At 41.6% G+C, this 23,915-nt stretch overlaps 1 protein-coding gene across 2 annotated transcripts in view; it reads right to left on the bottom strand.

The window, feature by feature from the left end:
• Positions 1–23,915, bottom strand: part of DCAF1 (DDB1 and CUL4 associated factor 1) — a 50,071-nt gene that overhangs the window by 10,433 nt on the left and 15,723 nt on the right. For both annotated transcript variants that reach the window (XM_064156486.1, XM_064156485.1), the window contains exons 8-22: positions 23,024–23,125; positions 21,814–21,972; positions 19,175–19,354; positions 18,152–18,361; positions 16,880–17,049; positions 14,470–14,594; positions 12,107–13,367; positions 11,007–11,205; positions 10,252–10,334; positions 9,662–9,746; positions 8,076–8,309; positions 7,321–7,414; positions 6,748–6,852; positions 5,888–5,961; positions 4,576–4,680 (exon numbers count right to left, since the gene is read on the bottom strand). In XM_064156486.1, the coding sequence (XP_064012556.1) occupies positions 4,576–4,680; positions 5,888–5,961; positions 6,748–6,852; positions 7,321–7,414; positions 8,076–8,309; positions 9,662–9,746; positions 10,252–10,334; positions 11,007–11,205; positions 12,107–13,367; positions 14,470–14,594; positions 16,880–17,049; positions 18,152–18,361; positions 19,175–19,354; positions 21,814–21,972; positions 23,024–23,125 (3,186 nt within the window). The remainder of the gene's footprint in view (positions 1–4,575; positions 4,681–5,887; positions 5,962–6,747; positions 6,853–7,320; positions 7,415–8,075; positions 8,310–9,661; positions 9,747–10,251; positions 10,335–11,006; positions 11,206–12,106; positions 13,368–14,469; positions 14,595–16,879; positions 17,050–18,151; positions 18,362–19,174; positions 19,355–21,813; positions 21,973–23,023; positions 23,126–23,915) is intronic.

The following is a 23,915-nucleotide window of genomic DNA, read 5'->3' as shown; positions in this document are numbered from 1 at the left end:
GACTCCAAAGGAGTGTATCAAAACACTTGCACATAAAGAAGGAAGAGGCAGAGAATCTTGATGTAGGACCAAAGAATAGGAAACTCTGCCTACTACCCCAAATAGTGAGCAGAGTTTTGCAAATATGAGTGAGACTGTCAGTCATTGATGGACCTGCTTAGACACTCAACCTGCAGTGAAATAATACACAAAACTCCTGAAAGTTCAAGGCAGAAAAACTGGTATTTTTGGATTAAAGCATCCAACAAAATAAAGCACATAAACCAGCTCTTGCTAATTGTGTTACATCTTCACTTTCCCTTAGTTACTGTAGTAAGTTCCAACCACAGAGTATCAGTATTCATTTAGCACTGGTTCTGTTTAACAAGGCTTGATGACATCAGATTACTGACTATGACTAGGAAAAAGCAGCTGTCCAGAGACCTCATATGAGAGGCCAGCATAGCAGCCAAGGAAGAACCCTGATACAGGACTGCTGTTCTGGAGCATTTCAAACAAAACCATAAATGTGTCCTGCAGCAGGACCAGACACAAGCCAGCTAAGTCAGCCTGATCATTTCATTTGAGGGCAATTTGTGTAACAGATCAGTCAATTTTACAAGGTTTGCTTTGAGAAAAGGGGAGCAATACAGTTGTTTTGCTGCTTCGCTTTAGTGAGAGAAGGAACTGGAATATGCCTAGGCCAAGTGCCCTCACTAGGTTTATTTTATGGACTCTTGCTTTCCAAAAATCTGTTGCAGAGATGTCAGCTGACATTTATCAAAACCAAGGCATACAAGTAAAAAAGTCAGACAGATATTTTTCTCCACAGTTCTTAAACTGTCTCAAGCACATTTTTAAAAGTATTTTTACTCTGCATCACATGACTTCTGAGCAAGGCTTGCCCTTGAAATATGTTTCTATTTGAGTACTTATTATTTCCTGTACAGGCAGAAAACTGTTATGAGTGGACCCATGGAGACCATATACAAATATATATACAAGCATGAAGTTGGGGGCTAAATAGATTCACATCTGGTCTAAAAATCTTGATCAAAGAGGTAACATATTAAGTGTTGATTCACATGAATCTACCTCCACACCACTTTCATGAAAAAAGTCAGACAGCACCTTCTTTTAGCCAGAAGGGATTTCAGAGTATCTGTGAGAAGCCTCAACAAGTTTGAAAGTTCATCTCAAAATTTTTAAAGCCTAAACAGACAAGAAGTAAACACCTAGGTGTGTGTGAGCATACACATACCTATGCAGAAAACAAATTGTTCTTGTTGGCCTTAACACACAATGTGCTACAAGGTATGAGCTTTTACAAGTCTAAGTGCCACACTTTGGCCACAACAATACCACACAGTGCTGCAGGCTGCGGACAGAGTGACTGAAGCTCAACCAGGCTGAGAGGAACCTGGGGGTACAGGTCAACAGCCAGCTGAACACAAGCCAGCAGTGTTCCCAGGTGGCCAAAAGGCCAATGGCATCCAGGCCTGTATCAGGAACGGTGTGGCCAGCAGGACCACAGAGGTCATTCTGCCCCTGTACTCGGCACTGGTCAGGCCACACCTTAAGCACTGTGTCCAGTTCTAGGCCACTCAATTTAAGAAAGCTCTTGAGATGCTCAAATATGTCCAGAGAAAGGCAACAAGGCTGATGAGGGGTCTGGAGCACAAGCCCTATGAGAAGCAAATGAGAGAGCTGGACTTCTTCAGCCCAGACAAGAGAAGGTTCAGGGGAGACCTTATTCCTGTGTACAACTACCTTAAAGGAGATGGTGGCTGCGTGGGGGTTAGTCTCTTCTCTCAGGCAACCAGTGACAGAATGAGGGGACACAGTCTCAAGCTGTGCCAGGGGAGGTATAGTTTGTATTTTGCAGAAAGGGTGATTGGCCATTGGCATGGACTGCCCAAGGAAGTGGTGGAGCCCTCATCCCTGGAAGTGTTTAAAAAGAGACTGGATATGGCACTTTGTTCTATGATTTAGTTGATTAGATAATGTCTGGTGACATTATCTAATGCCAGAGAGATTTCATGTTTGCTCTGGAAAACCTCTACTCATTCTAGCTCAACACTGGATGTCTCTATGGAGACAAAATCTACATTTGGAAACCTAAGGCTAGAACAAACCTGGAGGAACAGCAGTGAACAGCTACGGGGGAGAAAGCAAGTGGTTTAGTGTGTTTTGCTACATGTATATGTATTGAATTGAATTTGGTTTCTTATGTGTCATTCATATTTAAATCAGATCTCTCTAATAAACAGAATTCTAACAATCCCTAAAAGTTAGTGTCTAGCAAACGTCTACATCCCCCAGAAACAAAGATCAGAAAATGCAGCAAATATACAGTACCACTCTTAGCTTGCAAATTAATCTCAGAGCAGCTCTGAATACTCCATAAGCCTTACAGAAAGGCTTTTCACATACTTAAGTTCTGCCTGGGGCCACCTCCATTCTTAAGACAGGAAGTGTCCCCAGTCACATCTGATGGATGACAGACACCTTATCTCTGCTTGGTGCCCAAAGTTACAGCTTGGAAACAACAGCATTCAGACGGTGTACTTTTACACCAATACAGCTCTCCACTTGAGGCAACACTTACCAGTGATAATGCAAATCAAGGTCTTCATAGCCACTTGTAAATCATTGTATAATACAAAAACAACTTCTCCTACCAATTGTCTTTTGAGATTTTATAAAGAAAATGTGAATAAGGTTACTAGAATACACTGAATGTGAATAAAATCAGTGTTAGCATAGACAAAAGCAGAAACTTCTGCCTAGGACAAGCAATGTATGGCTAGAAAACAGAAACACTGTGGACGAAACAGCAAGTTCTCCCCACTTCATTGCTTCCCCAGGAATTCTACCCTTCTCACCCACCCTAAAAGTTCCTAAACTGAATCCATCTGATCTAGGTATAGAAACGGCAACCAGTGATTTCGTAAGAATATCAAGACTTCAACTGCAACCTTGTAGCACATGAAGAGAACAGGGCAAGTTGTAGTGGTTTTAGCCGACCGGTCTCACCAGAGTAACTACCCCAACCCCCACTCCGGCAGTGGAGCAAACCGAAGGGTGGGAGGGAGGGCGGAGTGTTAATGAGTTATTCGATACCATGCTGACACCATGCCCACTGCAAAAGGAAAGGGCCAGCTGGAGGCAAAAGGGATTTATGGGACTAGCGGCTCGTCCTATAGCTTGTAAAGTTTCCAGGCTTCTGCAGCTTTTTCCCCACTTCCAGGCAGAGCTGCTGCCCTTGTGTGTCAGTTCAGTCGTGGGGTGCAGTTCGTGATTTGTCTGTTCCCCTCCTTGCTACATATACCACTATTCCAATTAGTTTTTTTTTTAATTTTTAATTTTGTCCAATTTGTTGTGTTTTTTTTCCCCTTAACTCACAAGGGTTTTCTGCTATCTTATCTGACTCCTGGATCCTTCTCCTTCTTGTCCCACCCCGGAGGGCAAGTTGCAGAAACGGTGCAGAGATTCAGTCTAACTATAACAGTTTTTGTTGTTTGTTTTCTTTTTTCCCCTCACTCTGGATGGTGAGAGTGGGTCTTGTTTATTAGCAGACTGTGCTACACAGAAGACACAAAACAGAGCTTCTGCTTTATCTTCAAAATTACAGTGAAAAGCAATAAACGACTAACTGCAAAGAAAACTATTCTGTCCTGAGATCTGCTATCCAGCCTTCTGAACGAAGAAGTACTAACCTAGTAACGAGAAGATTCAGAGACACAGTCTAAAGAAATTCTAAGAACCACTAAAATACTACCTTCTGGTATTCTGAGGAAAAAGGTGAAGTCAGCTTTTCTCATAGGAGATACAAAAAACCAATATACTAGAATGCAGACATCAAAGAGCAGGTAACATACTTAAAATCTTTAGGGAACTGAAGCACAAGGTGTTTGCCTGTTCAAAACAAACACATAACACCTGGCATGCAAACCACTACAAATTCATCTTTAATTTTCCTTGTACTATAAGAAGTATTTTGTGCTACTATGTGTATTCTGCCAACTGCACCCTGAAGAGCACTTACTGAAGGTTTTAGCAATCTTGTCAAGTTGCCAGAGATCAAAGGGGTTATCTGAGAAAGAAACCCAACACATCCCACTGCAAGCCTACAGATTCTTTAAAATTCTTAAAGCAATTTGTCGTGTAGAAGTACTGGGCAGTTTCTCTGCATTAGTCACAAGTTGTGTCTAATTCAGAAACTGGTGATAAGTTCTGCCCCAAGATGAGACTTGGAATTGAAAAATGGAACACTTCAAACACTGTCCCTGCTGGGTGTCAAAACAGGTTTTAAAATCCAAGCAGAACAAACCAGCAAAGTTTCTGAACGAGAAACACCTAGGGTAATTAATAAGCAAGCCACAAAGTATCATGTGGGTTTACAGTGCACAGTTACTGTTCATATAGGTTCTGCACTGACAGTTTCTGTTTACACAGAGAGTAAAGTGATCTTTTTAACATGAGCTGAAACCAAAGGAGGCACCTGTATTTCATGGGTAGTAAATGGCCTTTGGCCTCACACTTAGGTGATTAACTGCTACTCTTGAACAACTAGGTTACTGCTATACTTCTCACCTGATCTTCTTCTTCATCCTCTTCATCTTCTGCCAAACGTTGCCTGCCCACTTCATACAGTCTGCAAACTGTATCCATGTTCATGGCATCCATGCTCCCTTGGTTCTAAAGAAGAGATGCCCACACAGCCTTTAGCCCCAAGAATTAAAACATATACAGTGCTACACTTCATCCTAAACACAGAAACATTATCAAAACTCTTCCCTTCAATTAATTAGCTGCAGTACAATTAGTGCAAGAAACCAATCTTTCTGGTTTCAAGGGCCATCCCAGGAGTGTTGTAAATACCTATTTTCTGTTTCTGACATCCCCAAGTTACAGTAGATTTAGAAGTAGGTTACTATTCAGATTTAACAAAACCTTTACTAGATCTTTCACATGATTCTGGTTAGTTCAAACCTAACCACGCACCACTTCCTTCTGAATTTGCCTATCCTATCATTGAACCATATGCCTTGAGGGAATGCCAGAATCTCTCTTATATAGCAAGAGTTCCAGAAGACAGCAGTCTGACACCCCAGTAACCACTGCCGCCTCACACCCAGAAGTAATGTTTCCAGTCACTCCTAGAAAATAAAATTGTCTTACCCTAGCCTCACAACCTTGACAATTCCAACCTCAGCAGCTAACCATGAAGCTCACCTTACTACAAATTCTTGTCTTGTGTTTTGGTCTCTTAAGGATCAGTGGTGCACAGTGCATTAAGCCAATAGGGTTTTAAATCAGTCACTACAAGCACATAGTCAGGTTCAAGAAACTGAGTACTGACAACACATTATCAGGCAAAGAACTGTGCTCATGAGTTTAATTTTACTTCATCCTTAACAAACCAGAAGTTTCACTCAGTAAGTTTTGCTTCAAAACCCTAGCTTCTGGAATTTCGGTAGGAAGATAAGTGAAAAAGGATCAGTAAGAGTGATTCAAAGAAAAGCTCCATGGGAAGCCCCAGGAAAACTGCTTTTCCCAGTTATTCAATACAGTGCAAATTGTAATAGTAAATTATTGCTATAAATAGGAAAAAATGCATTTCTTTCTATACTCATGAGAAGGAAAAGTTCTGAGCATTTTAGAGTTTGAAATGTTTGAGAAGAGACAAAGGTGTTTGGAAGTTCAAGGAGTCAGAGGCAGAAAATCAAGACTGCTGTCGGTGGACAACAAAAAACTAACAGCATCTTTACCATCATCAAAACACCATAAGCGCTTAGGACACGAGCTGAGCAGTAGGAACCCCAGGATCATCTCAGAAGAAACAAAGAAGCATCACACCCAAACCACAGCTAGAGAGACCAGAGTTTATTCTTAGCTCCCTTACCTCAATGACAGCCAGATAGCAGTCCTTGCTGTCTGTGCACAAGTCAAAGATATTCCGCTTCACATCTATGGTAGCTAGAAAAGAGCACAAAATCAACCAGTGGTTAGCTGTCTGTTATTCAATTCTTGCTTAAAATAAAAGATTTAACAATATATGGATAAAAGGAGATAAAATGTTAGGACAAGAAACAACAGCTGAAATAAAAGTGTAATGACCATCTAACTAATTCAGTCTGTAACAAAGAACAGAAATTTTGGAGACTGTCATAAAAACTAACCAGGTAAGTTCTTAACCTGCTTTGCAGAGTGTGTTCTCTCTTGATAGTACATTTATTGGCTTCTCTAAATGCAGAAAACAGATAACCTTCCAGGATAGGTGGCAACCAACTGACTGAGTTGTGAGCCATGTCTCCTTTAAACAGCAAAATCCACATCTGTTTACATCTGTGGCAGCAATTAGCTTAGCTCCAGGAGCTTTGCAAGCTGAAGGCCAAACTGACAGGTTTTTGAACTACTAGCACAGGGTAATGCTGCTGGGAAAAGGAAAACAGAACTACAATGAAAACAACAACAACAAATCCCTTAAAGAAGTGAGACCAATGACATCTTGCCCAAATGACCTACTGTCTTCAGATTATGCCCTACTTGGAAAGAGGAAAGGAAAATAAAGCCAGAACTGCTTAAGGCAATTACGCACTGAGCAGGATATGTATGACGCTTGAACCCATTTTAGCATTAAACTCAACTCGTGCAGAATTTGTTTTGTCACATATGCAAAGGAGAGCAGCAAGTGAATGTTACTAAGCAGAGCTTTCAAAAACCCTGCAAACATCCAGACCAAGCTATTTGCCCTTCTCTTACCTATAGGTTTATAATCAGTTGCATTAAATGTCCTGAAAGAAGAGCCAAAGGGACTTCTCATTCTCTCCTCCAGAAGGTCATCTTCGTCATCTGCCTGCAACATAGCTGATACAAGGAAAAATTATTCCACAAATCCACCTTCCATTCCTCACTATTATCAATCAACTTAAGATCAAATCAGACTCTGACATGCATTCTCTTTATTTAATCACTTGGCAAGGTCCATTTAATAACCCCCTTCCAGAGCTGTCTTTATTAATACTGCAGATCACTGAAACTTAATACACAGGACAGAATTATTTTCTCAAGCATCATCAGAAAATGTTATATACACTTTCCTCTTCAATAGGTTGGATTTTAATCTCACAAATGAGTTCTCATACTGCTGATGTTAGAGAAAACTCTCTTTGTCAGCAATACAGTAGCATAAACATCTTGAAAAAAATCCAGTTGACTCATGCCAGCAAGACCTGGAGTTACATTCTCTGAAGCTTCCAATTTCACTGAACAAGCATCTACTTATCTCAAATCAAAGATAACTAAGAAGAGTAATATATGACTGAGAAGTCCTACCTCCATACATGACTGTGCCAGTATAGTTGAAGACCACACGACACTGGTCCAGTGCAGGTACTGTGTGTAACAAATGGAAAGTTCGGAGGTCCCACTGAAAAAATACAAGCTAAGGAACAACAAACAATTGGAAGTTTCTATTCCCTTTTCAACACAGTGGGAAACAAAGCTGATTAATTGTGTTCAAGAAACCTCAGTGCTTCTCTCTCGCAAAACTGGAGTCTGATTCCAGCACCATGTGTTCAAAAGGAAAAAGCTCTTATTAAAAATGTCATTCCTAGTCACGAAAGGTTACTGCAGTAGCCTCAAGGCTGATTTTGGTAAGAAATGGGAAGAGAGCAGAGGTACCAGAGAGTATAGAAGAAAAGAAAATCTCTCCTGCTCTCCCTGTGGGTTAAGCAGAATCATAGAATCAACCAGGTTGGAAGAGACCTCCAAGATCATCCACTCCAACCTATCCCCCAGCCCTATCCAGTCAACTAGACCATGGCACTAAGTGCCTCATCCAGTCTTTTCTTGAACACCTCCAGGGACAGCAGTATTTCCTCTAAACTCTAACAGAGGCAGAAACTAAATCTAAGCTACTGTGTGACAGCCCCTAGTCACTTGATACACAAACAAAATCTTGTCACTATGTACAACCTGTAGCACAGACTGCCATGGTCATTCACACAACTTCTACAAACAGCTACTTGTCTATCAACACAAATTCTTCAGGTCCCAACACATCAGTAAACACAGCGACCAAAGGATACAATCTCTGTGTTGACTATGACCTCTAGCCCATTGGGATGGAAAACACCACTGATGGTCATGTTGAATTTGTCAAACTTGTGGATGGCTTGTGCCGATCTGACATCCCAGAGGACACCATCATTTAGGACAAGGTCATCAGTGGGGTTAAAGGTGGCACAGTTCTTCTTGTAGTTGTTGGCAAGATCTGGGTTAAACAGAGTCAACAGCTTGTTGCCAGTCTGAATATCATAGATCTTTTAGATTAAAAAGAAAAAGAAAGATTAGTCACAATTTGTAATACACCTGTGCCTAAAATCATCCCTTGCTCCCCGTTCCAGATTAATTCCAGAAACCCCCCATATCCCATTGTACTTTTCCCTTTCAAGTAATAGTACTCCAAAGATAGCCCTTCCTCTGCCAGGCCTCTTTTTCACAGCTGGAACCAAGTCTCACAACATGTTTTGGCCAGTATTTAGCTTACTTCAGTTACACTGATATATTTCAATACAAGAAGGATTAGCTCCAAAGAAACCAATCCTATTATGAAAAGTGGGCTGAGAAGCTGCTGTCACAAGGTACCACTTAGCCAGAAACTGTTTCAGAAACAGAACTGCTTTCCAAGCAGATGGTATTTACAAACATAAAATCTCCAAGGCAAACATAAAGGGGAAAAGCAGCCATAAACTACAGGAAAGGAGTTAAAATTCCTGGCATTTACAGGGAAAGGCAACTTTCTGAGCTCTGTCCCAACAAACCATTGGGAGATAAATGGGGCTTTTTAACTGGTATGGTTTATGAACATCCTCTCAGACAAATTAACATCTCTCAGAGGCTAGCTCCCATTCAAATTTACAGAGAGGAAAAAATTCTCTAGAGCTGTAAAACAAATCTGTTTACCAGATAAACACAATACACAAATGGATCTGACTTCCAGATAAATCTGAGTTAAAAACCAGGCAGGGATGGACAGTTTGTTTAAACAAATCAAAGCAATAAGTAAAACCATCAATAATTTGACTTAGTTGTTTCATGACATTTTTTTATGCAAAAACTCTTTTCAAGAGAGACAGCACTCATAACAAACACAAATTAGGACTGAGAAGCACTCTGATACCCAAGTGTCAAATTTGCAGGTATTCACACAAAACACTATGACAATGTTATCTGAAAACATATTGGTAAAATTAAATTAGCCAAAAGCATGCTGCAAATTTAAGAGCACAAGAGGAGGACTCTTTGAATACACCACCTCCCACAATTGTTGGCTGAGCTACTGTTTACAGTGGAATTTATTATTACTCAAAAATAAGGCAAAGAAGGAAACTTCAGGGGGGAAAGAAAAAAAAGAAAGCTCTGCATGATCTCTCTCAAATGAGCATAAGTAAATTCTACAGTTGCCCAGAATATTAATGACAGAGGCTATGCCCTGCACATTGCTTGTGCTTCAGTTGGCTTGGAATGATTAACACTTTCAAAGCTTTCCTTCAAAACCTCTTAGCTCATCAATTACACAGAGCATCACAGAACCCAGCTCTGCTAATAAATATCCTGTGAAGGATTAAGTTCCTGTCACAGCTTCATAACCATGAGTTTTACTGGTACTTACATGGGCAATGTCTCCTTTTGTGCCAATGACCCTGTCCTGAGAGTGCTTGCTGAACTCCACATAGTGGTCATCAGGGAAGGAATGCCTATAGATAAATGCAGTAAGGAAGTCAAGGATCTGCAGGCTCAAACCACCCAAGTGAACCAAACGCCACTCCAACACCACCAGCTGAGGTTTCAACAATGCAGGAAATGTAAAAATGTAGAAAAGCCTTTCCTTCATCTCTGCCTATGGCATTGTACAGTGCTCAAATGATCCACTGGCATTTGCAGGTTCCCTGGGCAACCTGACCCAGTGTCTCACCACCCCTACTGTAAAGAATTTCTTTGCTTCCACAGACAGCAGAGGCTTCACTGGTTTATCTCACATTCAATAGGACTTCAGGTAGTTAGAACTTAGCTAAGCTGTCCATACAAAAAACCCAGGAAGATACAAACTGCAAGAAAGGGAGCATGTTTCATGTTTTCACCAGAGAAATTGTAAGAGTTGTTCTGCACTGTCCTCTCATAGCTTGTTCTTAGGATTTCTGCCTATACTGAATAGTTCCTCTAACTACAATATAACCCACAGCTGGATCAGAGTATACTTACTTCATATCAAAGACAGACTTCATTCCCCACAATGCAGACAGAGGTTGGCTCCATGTAGCAGATGTCAGCAATAAAGAACCATCCTGTATTTCCAGATGGAAGTGGAGAGGGAGGAAAGGAAAATATGAGGAAAAACATAGGTTATTGTTTTACCTGTACACTTCAACTTACGCTTTCAAGATTAGCCTAGGAACTATAGCAGATACAGTGCTTAACTATGCCCATGGGGATAATCCCTAAGTACCTAACTATAATATAAAAAGCCCTTGGCAGACAAAGGAAAACATTACAGGTAACAATGGGGCAGTAACAGCAAATAATCAGGATAATCCATGCCTGAATTTTGATGCCCTGTGAGTGGAGTTCATTCATCTTAGAAATCACCTTTTATTTCTTTCTAGAATCATCCCCAAGAATCTTCCTTTCTCTAACAAAGGGAGTGTATATAAACTTTGGTACCTTATCTCACATCTATCTTAAAAGAGTCAGTTTATGCATTTTTCCACATCCAGATACATATTATTACATATGAAGGCACACTGCCACTGTACATCTTCTCTACTATCTTGAGAAGAACAACATAATTGCAGAACTCACAGAGAAGGACTGTAACTATTACAAGTACTTTAATGACAGGCATTGCAAGCCAGCCAGGAGGTGCTTTTTAGATATGTATATTCAGATGGGCCTTTTAACACACCAGGGCTTACACTGTGAGCACTTCTAGAACTCTGAATAGGTCTTTGATTACTTACCCTGGATGGTTCAAGGTGAGTGATGGCAGAGTTATGGCAGTTATAACTGGCCTCTTCCTGTCCACTGAACACATTATAGAGTTTCAACTGCCCTGTGCAAGTACCCAGCATCAAAAATCGTTCTCTTGCAGAAAATGCACAACAAGTAAAGCCACTCTCATCCTCATTTGCTTCCCTGAACACAGAAATGGGACGGAACCTAGAGAAGGCAAAAATACAAGGGTCACCCAAAAGAGAGAAAAGCAAAATGGAAACGCTGTGATGATATTGCATCTAGGCTTTAAAAATCATGTAGGTACAAGTTAAAGCTCCCATCTAGGACAAGGTAAATGTCAATTGTAATGGTAGCACTCAAGTGACCATGTTGCTACTGTGCAATATTTCAGGATTTGTTCTGTCCTACTAAGTACTTCTACAAAATATATCATTAAGTTGAAACATCTGCAAGTTCACCTGTAAAGCTGGATCAATAGCAAAGCTGTAATGCTGTCACCTGGGTAAGTACAGACAGCTAGTGAACTTCTAAATGCTCAACAGAAGGCATGGCACATCAGCCAAATAACCATCTGTCACCAAAATAGCCCAAGGTGATACTGTTTTCACCATGAAGAGAGATTACATCCATGTGTTATCTCTGGTTTTAGAAACTTTATGGCATCTTCCCATTTCACGTCAGCAAAGAAAGGTCACATAAAGGCAAACAACTTGTGGTTGAATTCCACTCCAAGGGCAAAATATGGATACTGCTGTCCTGTGTCTATCAGCAAACCATCCTCAAGGACACACTACGCTCTCACGCAAAACTGGCATTACATACCTATATTCCAAAGGAGAACAAAGAGCTATCAGTGTCACTAATGAATTAACATGATGCTGAAAATAAAGTGTGATTTAGTTACTATGGGTCAGTACTAAGGACGAAAGAAACAGAACATCTTCTAAAAATGCCTTTGAAGGCTCTCCCACTTGTCACTGTTGAATTAAAACACTTCTCTCTTCAAGGATACTCCACTGCCGGACTGCAGTCTGAATCCAGAAAAGCCTTTCTGACAAAGGGTACATCCTGAGAGGGATCAGAAAAAAACAATTTTCTTCCTTACCTGCTAAATATAAGGTGTCTATCAAAGCAGCCACCATCCACCCCTCCGTACTTTGGAAAGGCTGCCCTGCGGGTCAGCCGTGAGGTAAAGTTAGTTGGCGCTTGGCGCCTCTGTTTTGGCTCAGGACACTGGTGGGGTGTAAAGAGAGAGAAAGGGGGACAGGTGGCAACAGGGTTCTTGCAGCGGGCATGCTGCTCCCTAAGGTACTCTGTGATTATACTGTCCAGCGTGGGTGGGGAAGGAAGGTGTCTGTCCAGCTGCTTTTTGATAGCTGGGCTCTGGCTGTAGGCGCCATGGTCCGATTTTTGTCGCAACACTCTGAGTTTTCTGACGTTGCAGGAAGACGGCCTCTCCCTGACAAAACTAATCCTGCCAATCAGAGGAGAGTTGCTGGCATATGAAGGGCCTGGAAGGGCAAGTGGACCTTGGGATGCAGACGGCCTTGCCTGAGCATGGACAGAGGCGGCAGTGGAACCTACAGAAGTGTGGTTTGTCAAACGGGCTGAGATGCCGTTAGCTATGCGAGGAGTGCGAGGCAAGGTCACAGGAGAGGCGGCAGCAGCAACAGGGGTGAAGGCAGATGAGTGAGATGCTGCAGTCATGGGTAGGTCAGCCTCTTTAGTAAGGACAGATGCAGTTTCTCCTAGGCCCTTAGAGATGAGGTGGTTCCGAATCAGAAGCAGCAGCTCCTTCTCAGGAAACGTGATCCTTGACTGGGCCACCACATCTGCTTTCTGCAGTCGTGCCAGAGAGACATCTGTGCCGATCAGCAGCGGCTTCCCCGAGACACGCTCTATCAGCTCCGCCGCATACTTGCAGAACTTCACGTGCTCACTGCGCTTGTCCTGCAGCACTGGCTCCTTCATCAGCTGCTGGATCTGGCAGCTGCTGAAGAGAGGGAGCTTGCTGATGATCTGCCGGACAGTACTGCTGCGTGACAGTCCCACCAAGGCTTTGCAAGCTAATGCTCGTATCTGATCAGCATCTGTGATTGGCATCTTAATGGACAGCAATGACAGCAGCACTTTGATGCCATTGTTGGACTGTACCACGTTCCACATCTTGGCTAATGTGTGCTCACAGCTCTTGGGAGCCTGAGGAAGCTTTCGACGAGGAGTTCCAGAGATGAACTTGCCAATACTGGAGATCCGATTATCTGGGCCACATACACAATTGATGATGATCTGAAGGGCTGACTTCTGAATCTCAGCATCATGGATGAAAACCTCACCCTCAGCAACTCCAAGGATGATACTAATACCTAGAGAGGAAAATAACATTTCCTAAGTACTGTAAAAATCTATCTTAAGCAGTTCATTGGACAAGTACAAGTCTTCCACAGATGTAAAGGAAATAGGTAATGCTCCTCATTCTGAGGATTCCTGAAGTTCTGCTAACTAGTTTAAGACTTATTTGTCTACCTCCTTGGAAAAACATTTTCCTGTACTGATTCTGCTTATTGATGACAAAGTAGAGCAGCAAGCCAAAAGCCTTTCAGAGGTGATCAGCCATGTCCCAGGAATAATCTGAGACACCGGGCAAAAAGAAAGATGCACAGGTGTGCCTCTTACTGCAGAAAACAACTCTCTTGAATAAATACTAACAAAGGAGAAACAGAGAGGAAGAAGTTCATGTATGAAGGGAGCTTCCAAAAGGCAAAAAACAAAACTAGGTTTGTGGGTTTTCTCCCAAGACAGAGCTTCTATTTCATGTTCACTTCAGAAGATCAAAACCTTCCCTTAAGAAATAACTGCTGTTTCTTCTAAATAAAGGTTTTGTGCAAAAGAATTTGTTGTTTGCCTGTATCTAGACTCTGCCCACCTTTTACTTTCTTTTTCTTAAGAAAAAGGTCAGGCTCCAGTTAAGGCATAAGCCTCAGATCTGACCCAGGTACTTCTCATTCATTTGCATACTGAACCTGCAGGTAGCTGGTTCTAGTGTAACTGAAGCAGCAGTAATTGTACTTCTCCCATATTCTCAAATGTCATATTCCCAGGAGACCTACATTTCTGGGAAGCTGAGGGAACCTAATAGGCCCATTAGAAAAGTGGATTTGCCTCCATCTGTATTTAATGAGCTCTCAAAAACAAGTACAAGTCAAAGACCACACCTGCAAATCTCTAATCCGACCACACCTGCAAATCTGTAATCTGACCACACTGCTAATTATTACAATTTTAGCCAGTCTACTCTCCCCTTTATTTGCATCCTTGACAGTAGCTCTAAATGCACAAATTATTTTAACCCTTCTCTCACTGTAGGTCAGAAATAGTCAGCTAAAAAGACATGTAGCAGAAGACAATTGGTAAGTGCATAAGTCATCAGGTCTCTTCCAACTCAAACCATTTTATGATTCATCTTACCCACAGTGGAAACAGTAGATCCAGCTTCATCTAACACATCCACAGGTTCTGCCAGTTGCAACTGGATTTTAGGAACCACAGTCAGGATGGCCAGTACATCCAAAGCATATCGTACTGTGTCATTCCTGGAAGATGACAAGAGAAGAATTACTTAGAGGTGTACAGACAGTTGGTTCAGTACAACAAAACAGCATTCAATCTACTCCAACAAGTAGGACTAAATCAGTCACATCTGATGTATTTGATGGCTTCTTTTGATTTCAGAATGTTCCCCTCTTAAAGAGCTGGCTTCCACACAAGGCCACATTGCCTGCAGGCTGTCAACATCAATCCCACATTGTTCAACACTCCTAAAAGTACTGTCACTTTGTATTTATAAAAATAAGAAAGTTAAGACTTATCCACAAAAAGATCTGAAAGTAAGCCTCTATATCTAATCTAACTGTACATCTTGGTTGGAAAACTAAGTAACTCTAAAATACAGTCACTGGTCAATTAGGAAGGAAGCTTTTCTGACGTGAAGAAAAATGTTTAATAGTAAACACAACTGTCATAAGAAAAAAGGCATCGAGTTAGGCACCATTTAAGAGAGGCACAGGTGTGTGGAAGATGAAAAGGGTTATTACGCAAGAGGTAGGAAAAGAGAAAGGGGGAAGCCTGTATGAAAAGGCAGGAGTTAACCCAGGTAGCAATTAGGAAACAGCTGTAGAGAGTAAGAAACACAAGGATAGGAGCTACCCAGGAAAGTGCAACCTGAGGGAGGCAGGAGACTGAAGAAGCAAAACAGATTTCAAAGACTTTAAAGTTAAACCAAGTATAGAGATCCTGCAGGCAGCAGAACTGAGGAGCGAGTCCTGGTGACAAAAATACCATTAGCAGACAGTGACTCACCTGGGAGTGTATCTCTAGAGAGGACTACAGCCTTATTCTGGGGAGCAGATGGTCATAAGGCTAAACAGAGGCTGGAATTTTGCATCCATCCTCCTTTTGAGGTGTGGACAGAATCCTAACAGTATTCTGTCAGAGCCTGGTGGCAGTTTCCTTTCTTTTGTACCAGGAGAAATGCTGTAGGTCTTTCTGGAGTAGGGAGTTGGGGGAAAGAAGTGCCACAGAAAGGCAACAATATCATGGAGCCCCCATAGCTCGTCTGCAGCCAAAACGAGGCAGAAACTTAGAACTGGCATTACAAGGTGAGCCCTTCTACCAACATGGTGAGTTTAGCTGCTGGAAGTGTATTATCTAGGGGCAGGAACCTGAGCAACACACAATTGCAATCTTCAGTCTTTTTTCCTCTCTCATAAGCTGACTTGTTGCATATTCACAGGACTCCTTCACATAGTTTTATCTGCTCAGTAAACATCAAACATCAAAGTGATACACAGCATCCTCTCAAGTCAGCTGAACTAGCTACATGCAAACAGATATTTCGCCTCTCTTGAGGATTAAACTAGGTCTCACCCAAAGAGTGGCTATCAATGGCTCCATGTCCCAGTGGAGGCTAGTAACAAGTGGAGGAGGGAAGTAATCCTCCCCCTCTATGCCATACTGTCGTCCAGTTATGGAGCCCCTCTTACAACAGGCATAAGGATGTGCTGGAACGTGTCCAGAACAGAGCCACGAGGATGATCAGAGGGCTGGAGCACCTCTTCTATGCAGAGAGACTGAGGGAGTTGGGGCTGTTCAGTCTGGATAGGAGAAGGCTCCTGAGGTGACCTTATTGTGGACTTTCAGTATCTCAAGGGGGCCTACAAGAAAGCTGGACTTTTTAGGATGTCAGGTAGCGATAGGACTAGGGGAAATGGAACAAAGATAGAAATAGGTAGACTCAGACTGAATGCTATGAAAGGCTCTTCACCACGAGCGTATTGAGACACTGGACTGGGGTGCCCACGGAGATGGTTGAAGCCCCAGTCCTGGAGTGTTTAAGGCCAGGCTGGATGAGGCTCTAGACAGCCTAATCTAGTGCAAGGTGTCCTTGCCCATGGCAGGGGAGTTGGAACTAGATGATTTTTGTGGTCCCTTCCATCCTTGACTGATTGTATGATTCTGTGATTGATTTCACCCTCTACTTTAAAGGTTTTATAGCCTTTCTCTAACAAAAATGTAAACAAAATTTGAGACAGAAAGTGGCACAAAATTGTGATTAAGCTCTAGTACAAAACTGATTTCTCAGAAATTAAAGGCCTGAAATATTTGAAAAGCCAGAATGCCTCATGACATTCCTCTCTACCTCAAAATTTTAGTCCTGCTTTCCATTGTGTAAGCGTGCATAAGCACTGTGCAGGTACAGCACAGGCCCTAGCAGCACTAACCAGTATGTGCCTGTTTTAAATGCTGTCAGGAATGCAACGTCCAGCCCAGGAGCCACAACTTACTGCACTAAAATGCAGTACTACAGCAAGCAACTCACCTTGCATAGTATGTCTTCCAGTTGCATGCTATTGAAATGAGCTGAAGCATGAGTTGGACACAAGACAGTTTGAGAAAAACCTCTGCTGGCTCCCAGTAGAGTTGTGCTGGACCATACTCAATCAGGAACTCCATCATCTCTACAATCTGCTCATGAGTATATGAACAGGCCTGCAGGGAAGCAAGTTGGAAGCATTAGAAAGATCACAAGGGTTACAAACCTGCTCTGCAAATCCCCCAATGCTGGGATTTAAGTGAAAACTGCATCCACAAAGAGCAGGCTACCACTGTCTCTTGCAGATTAACTATTTACTTCATGTTTTATTCCCCAATCATAATATAGTACACAATAATAAGTTTAAGAATAATACCCTTTACATTTCTTTGAAGTCCTAGGAGGCTTAGGCAAATTTAAGAAGAGTTACATGACAATTCTACTCTGGTTTTAAGCTACTAATCTACTAGTTATTAAACCATTACTCAAAATAAATTTGCACTAAAACGTTAAAAAAGGCTGCAAAATACATTCAATTACAACTTCTAAGTTCTGTCTACAAAACATACTAAAGAATAAGGAGATTCACAATAACTTTGCCTTTCAATTTTTTTTAATTACAGAAGGCAGCAGCTTCTACACATCTCTTTAGTTACTTAAAATAAGTGATTTTGGCAGAAGCAAAGAACACCCTTATGTTTTCTTAATTCATCTCTTCTAGAAAACCACCATAAATTAAACAAAAAAACATAGGTAAAGGTACTCTCTGAAAATAAGCAGCCATAAAATTAAACCCTTCGAAGAGAAAGTAGGAAAAAAGTTAATCATGACCAACACAAGAATCTTTCAGCCTATTCCTAAAATCTGCATGTCCAAATCAAACTTTTGACATTTTTCAATATTATGCACTTTTATATATATAAATACAGATATTATCCTTTATATGATTAAAAGCATAGGAAAACCCAGGAATATAAAGAATAAACTGCCTTTAACTTAAGTTTTTGAGGAATGGAAGGGGAACCACAGAGAATGAGAAGGAGCCTTAACCAACTGTAGTTCAAATGAACCTCAAAGGCTGCTCTGTACTTTTCCATTGCAGAGTCACTCCACAAGGCAGAAAAGTTTAAGTAAACTGTAAACCAAAATCTCTATTTCTATGAAGTGCACACTGCCTAGTTATCCCACTATCTCCAAAGGACATACATATATTCATTCAGCTTGGATTCTCTTGAAAAATTCAGGAGCCATGATAAAAGCTTGCAACATGCTACTCACCTTGTAGGGGGGTTGTGGATGGACCAGAATACCACCTTCAGTTCGCTGGAGAGACTGCTTCACCTGTTCAAGCTTGATAGCAAGATGAGCCTCAAAGTACCTGCGCAAGGCCATGCAGGTGTGCTTCCCAGTCTGACGACTGGCAAAGATCTCATCATCACTCAAAAGGGCCCCTTGGTCTTCTAGGTTTAAGATCTCTAGAGTGCTTATCTTTAGAAAGAGGTTGGATGTGGAAGAAAAAAAGGAAGTTCCATCACCTCACTTTTTGAGAATAAAAGAAACACCTACCACTCCCAGCTGCACTTGTACTAAACCCAAACAAATTCACTTTGCTATACAAGACATACAGGCACACTCTGAGAGCTGACAAACGCTGTCTCAACAGAAAGGGTTATCTGCATGGATAAACAGCAAGACAAAAAGATCCATTATCCTCCTTCACTCTCTGTGGATAAAAAAATCCAGAAGTTACATCAGTGCAAAGCTGGAGGCACTGCTGTGCAACATAAGGTGTGCTTACACCCTGCAGTGCTGATGACCCCCGAGTTGGATACAACCCAAGCTATCAGGGCTGCACAGCAATACCACGAAGACCCATCAGCTTTTGTACACAAGCAGTGTAACTTTTGCTTACAAGGTACTGTGGTTACCACAGAGCACAGCTGTACCTGGAAGAAGGCCAGCATCATCTGCATCCAAAAGGGTGCAGGACAATACCATACATGTGGAATGGTGAGAAACATTTGAACTCTAACTCATCACTGTTTGAATAAGCACTACTTCACCCAGTAGTTGCACAAAAAAAGCTCTCAAAGGATAGCAGACCTCTGAATGGATAACAACAACAATAACATCCATATGAATGTTGCTTAGAAAACTCACCCCACTCTCCATCTCCTGGGAATCGAGGAGGAAAACAACCGAAGCAAAATCAAACGAAGGAACAGAACTCCCCACAGTTGCACTGTAAAGGATGCACTACCACTTAAAAATCCCTTTCACCACACCAACTACAAGCCTTACCAGGTTAACCAGACGCCGAAGGCCATCATGCCTATCAAAGAGCTCCAGGACAGCACGGAAGGAGAAGCAAATGGAGAAGAACATGGTAGCATGGCAGCAGCCTGAGGCATGGGAGCATTCCATTAGCCATAAAGTGTAGTTTACTACATCTGAAAGCACATTATGTGGGTGCATGCACACCTAGAAAGAAAAAGAAACCAAAAACCATTCTTGAGGACTTCAAACAGATTGCTAAAGAGAATCTGTTCAAGGAGAATGAGTTTCTTTGAGGTGCAAACAGACAGAGGACAAATATCAGTTACTCCCAGCCTGATTTGGGACATCTGAGATATGAAATAAAAAAAAAAAAATCTCATTTCCAGATTAGTAAAAGAAAGCTCCTGAGACAAATAAAGGCTATGGTGTGACAATGACAAACTACCAGTTGGTCCATTGCTAACTGGTCCAGATCTAAATGCAGTAACTACAGCAGTCTTAACGTAGTGTAGTCTTCCTCCATAACATTTCAAGCTACTCAAACCATGCTCTGATAAAGGGAGAGAAGAAAGTTCCCACTAGGGAAACAAAAGTTCTTCTCAGTGTAACAGCATTACACACTATGCTGAAGTTCCAGCAAACACTGGCAGCCCTGAATTCTAGGAGAACTGCAAGGATCAGCAAATGCAAATCTAAAACTCAACTTCTTCTGGAAATATGACAGCCGAGCTGATCTTTTTCTTTTCTCAGATCCTGCCTCTGAGACACACAGACCACATACTCAGAACTGCACTGTTGCATACCTTTGTTAATTTCTAACAATGAGGAACTCCGAGACCTCTGCCAAGGTCAGTACCAAGAGGACCAGCACAGAGAGTTGAAGCACTGGCACCAGCTGCTATATGCCAAGTTAGCTGATTTTTTCATCTCTTCTCTGTTGCTGATGGATATACTCAGACAACAGAATGCTACCAGCTCCAGCCTTGCTTCCACCTCAGGACCTGAGGCTTGGCATGAACTAAGTGACTGGCTTGCTCTGAAATCCAAAGACAAGAGAGGAATGTACCACAGAAGCCTGCTCTACCCGGTATCTGTAGGCACTGGGGTAACATCTGACAGATGAAACAATCTCACTACAAAACAGCTGCATGGTTTTATGACATGGCCTGAAGTCATGGTCAAGCAGCTCCCTGCCATGGCTGTCTGTTGAGTTTCCTTTTGAACAACCATGCCACCAGCAAGTGCAACTAGGTCAAAAAAAGAAGGAAAAGAGGGCAGGAAGAGTTTTCTCATGACAAAGTTCAGAGAAACACCAAAGCAGGTCATATACAGTCCATCTTTCTGACATAATGGGCACAAAGAAGTGGAAGGAAAATTACTCCTGTTGCACCTTTCTTTTCCTCTTAAGAGAAATGTAATACAGAGCACAGGCAGCCCTTGATCAACCATGACTACTGAAAGGTTTTTGAACTTTCTCTTACAAATCCATGCAGAACACAAATGCCAGCAGAACCCGTAGAGACATGACCTTGAACAACCACTACCACTCCAGCCTCTAGGCGCTCAGGAGTGTAAAGCATATTAAATGCCAACACACATTCAAAGAGCATCAAACACTAGGAAAGAATAAAAGAAATGTACAGTTACTAGTTTAATTGCTTCCATTTTCCATTGAAGAAAAATACTGGGCAATGCCAGAGACAGGCCAGCAATCAAAAGCCGTCACTTAGGGACAAGCTGGAAGGCTTAACACTACACCTCTACCGTTGGTTTGAAGGAATCTTAGGACAGGATGTCACTGCTAATGCTCACAAGCTTAAAGCTCATAGTTAGTATTTTTTTTTCTTGCCATGATAGTGACTTCAGAATAAAGTGGATCAGTTTGCAGATCCGGCTCTGTACACACATGCTGCTGCCAGTACAAAAAATAAAAAAAGGAAACAGAATCACTATTTAAAGTACCTGGGAAACTGAAGCTTAGAGGTGGGCAGCCATATCAGGCTGTCTGATGGGATACTTGCTGGAAGGACACTAGTGAAGGTTTAATTTTGGATTTTTTTTTCTCCTATGTTGAAATACATGGTGAGGAATTTTGCCTTTATTATCAGCTGTTTTAACATTTATAAGCTTGGGTCACAGAGAACCCTCAGTGTGCTTTGATTTGGTATTCTCAACAATCAGACCAGATCTCTACTGGTCTTCTGCTGCACTCTAACACTACCACAGAAGCTGTGGTGCTGTCTGGACTCTGAGGCACTGTGCAACACCACAGCTATTCACTCCAGGAATGGACACAGGGAAAACACTATCAGGTAGAGAAGTCCATTGGAATAGACGGGAAAGAAAAGACAAATGAGACTGGAGGACTTTTTTGGGGTTTTTTGAGAGAGAAAGAGGGAATAATGGGATGAAGAGGGTGATGAAAGCATCAAGACAAAAGCAACAAGACAGGTCTCTGGTTAATTCCCCAGGGATCAAGATCCAGACCCTTGAAACAAAGCACTCAGATACATTATTTACGTATTTCCATTGCCTCCATGCATATCAAAGTCTTCTATATAGATCTGCCTTTCACCATAGGTGATGTTTACTCACTGTTTGAACACTGATGGAAACACTAAGAAATTCTGGGAATCACTGCAGTTACCATCAAAGTCTCTTACCCTCTCCATGGCATCTTGATTGTAAGACAAATAATACAAACACATGGAAACCCCTGTTGCTGCCATGGAAGGACGAGGAATCTCCAGCAACTTTTGCACTCCTCCATGAGCAACAAACTCTGTTGCAAACTTGTTGTGCAGTAGCAATGATGCCAAATGCTGAAGAAAGACAAAATAAGATCAGACTGGACCCTTTCAAACTGTCATCAATCTCAAAAACGGCACTATCCTTTTGTTATACACATCTTCCAAAAGAAATACAAGGAAAGCAGAGCAACTCAGAAAGTAGCCAATAGGCCACCTTAAGCCTTCTTAGTCTTTTCATATTAACTCACTATTATCACTGAAGAAATAATTGAATTTGCATTCACACTTTGTACATGCCACATTGCTGGCAAGAAGAATTTTACAAAACAAAGTTTAAAAGAACACTGTTAAAAATGGAGGCCTACAATTTACCCCACACTGCTCTCCTCCTAAGGTGTTAGTAATACAGAAAACAGTAGAACCATTGTAAAATCCACTCCACTCTCAGCTGAGGTAACCTACACCTTTTGTAGGAACACTCCTCCTTGGAAATAAATTCTCAGACAAACGACAACGAAACTGAGAGAATGACAACACTGGAGGATCAGAGGCAGAGAACTTAGTGAAAAAGGGGAAAAAATACACAGGAAAATATAACCTGCACTGCAGGTTTGGCTTGAATAAGTTTATTTTGTGTGATTTGCACCTTGGGGAGGTAACCTGAAAGAGTACTCATGCAAAACTATTCTATTTCAAACATTAAGCTCAGAGGTGTCATATTGGGACCTCTGGGAGTAAGATGCTTATGCTTCTTATCTCTCACAGACGTCCCTTGAGATGACAGGCAGTGGAACAACTCAGGAATGCCATCTAAGGGCAGCAGCAACACAACCATTTGATACAAAAAGGAATTTTTATCATCTTTAGATAAGTAGACTGCAGGTGAAATTAGTATCTTTGTATCCACTCACCCCTTTCTTTTTCTAATTTGAAATATATGATAGTTATAAAAACAAAACGATAATGCATTCAACTTGAGTGAAAGCCAATTCTAACCCTAGGAAATGCTAGAAAATACACAGGCCTAAAGAAGGTGAGCATTTGCCTTTGGCACATGCAGCAGACACATCCAATGCTTTTACAATATTTATGGTACATTTTATGCATTATGAAAGTAGTTTACCTTAAGGGCTTCAAAAGTGAGCAGCACATCATTGGTTCGCTTCAGATCAATGTAGTACATCATCAGCTCCCTAGATCCCAGCTGCATAAAGATGGGTAGTAGCTGAGGGAAATAAAAATGAGAGACAGGCTGAATGTTTCATGGGAAATACAAAATCCATTTTGGTTTTTACGCTCTTAAACCCCCAATTTTCCCCTATTAGCAGATACCTGTTATGAGAGGTCAGTGGTAACCAGCTCCATCCATAGGAAGCAATAAAAGTTAACAGACCTCTTGTAATACATCTGCTGACTGCAGCAAGGTGCATGACAGCTGCCACATGGAAATCTTAAGACTCTCCTTCAAGTGGGGCTGTGATAAGTCCACACAGATACCACCCTGGCGATAGGTTCCACCTTCCATCTGTGCAAAGACAACTACCCAACAACTGAACAGAAAAAAAACAGGAGAGCAGGGCAACAAACCAAAACCCTTTGCATAATTCTTTGTGTAGCAGCTTCATAGCACTAATTCCTATTTTTATATCCTATTATTGCTGGCATATGAAGTGATTCAGTCAGCATGCAAGGTATTAGGGTTTCTTTGGCTCATGTAGAAGCAAGGTACACATGTGCACACACACGAAGTATACCACAAAGCAAAGCTGTTGCTTTGTTCTACTTTAAGTTAAGCCACCTGAAAAAAAATTAGAGAGAGATAAAGGTGGCCTAGAGAGCTATGCTAATTTAAGTTTTATGGTTAAAAAAAAGGAAAAAGAAAGCGCTTTGGTAAATGTGATGCTGCCCAACTACTTTGCCCTTGTAAGTAACAACAGCTCTCAAAAGCACATCCATAACATGGGCACTGCCATTTCTCAGAACTACTGCAGAGGTTACACAAGTCACTTCATTTA

The sequence above is a fragment of the Pogoniulus pusillus genome, chromosome 16 (assembly GCF_015220805.1).
Source record: "Pogoniulus pusillus isolate bPogPus1 chromosome 16, bPogPus1.pri, whole genome shotgun sequence".
Taxonomy (NCBI): Eukaryota; Metazoa; Chordata; class Aves; order Piciformes; family Lybiidae; genus Pogoniulus; species Pogoniulus pusillus.
The sequence above is the reverse complement of the archived record's forward strand: the minus strand, read 5'-3'. Positions and strand labels throughout refer to the sequence as shown.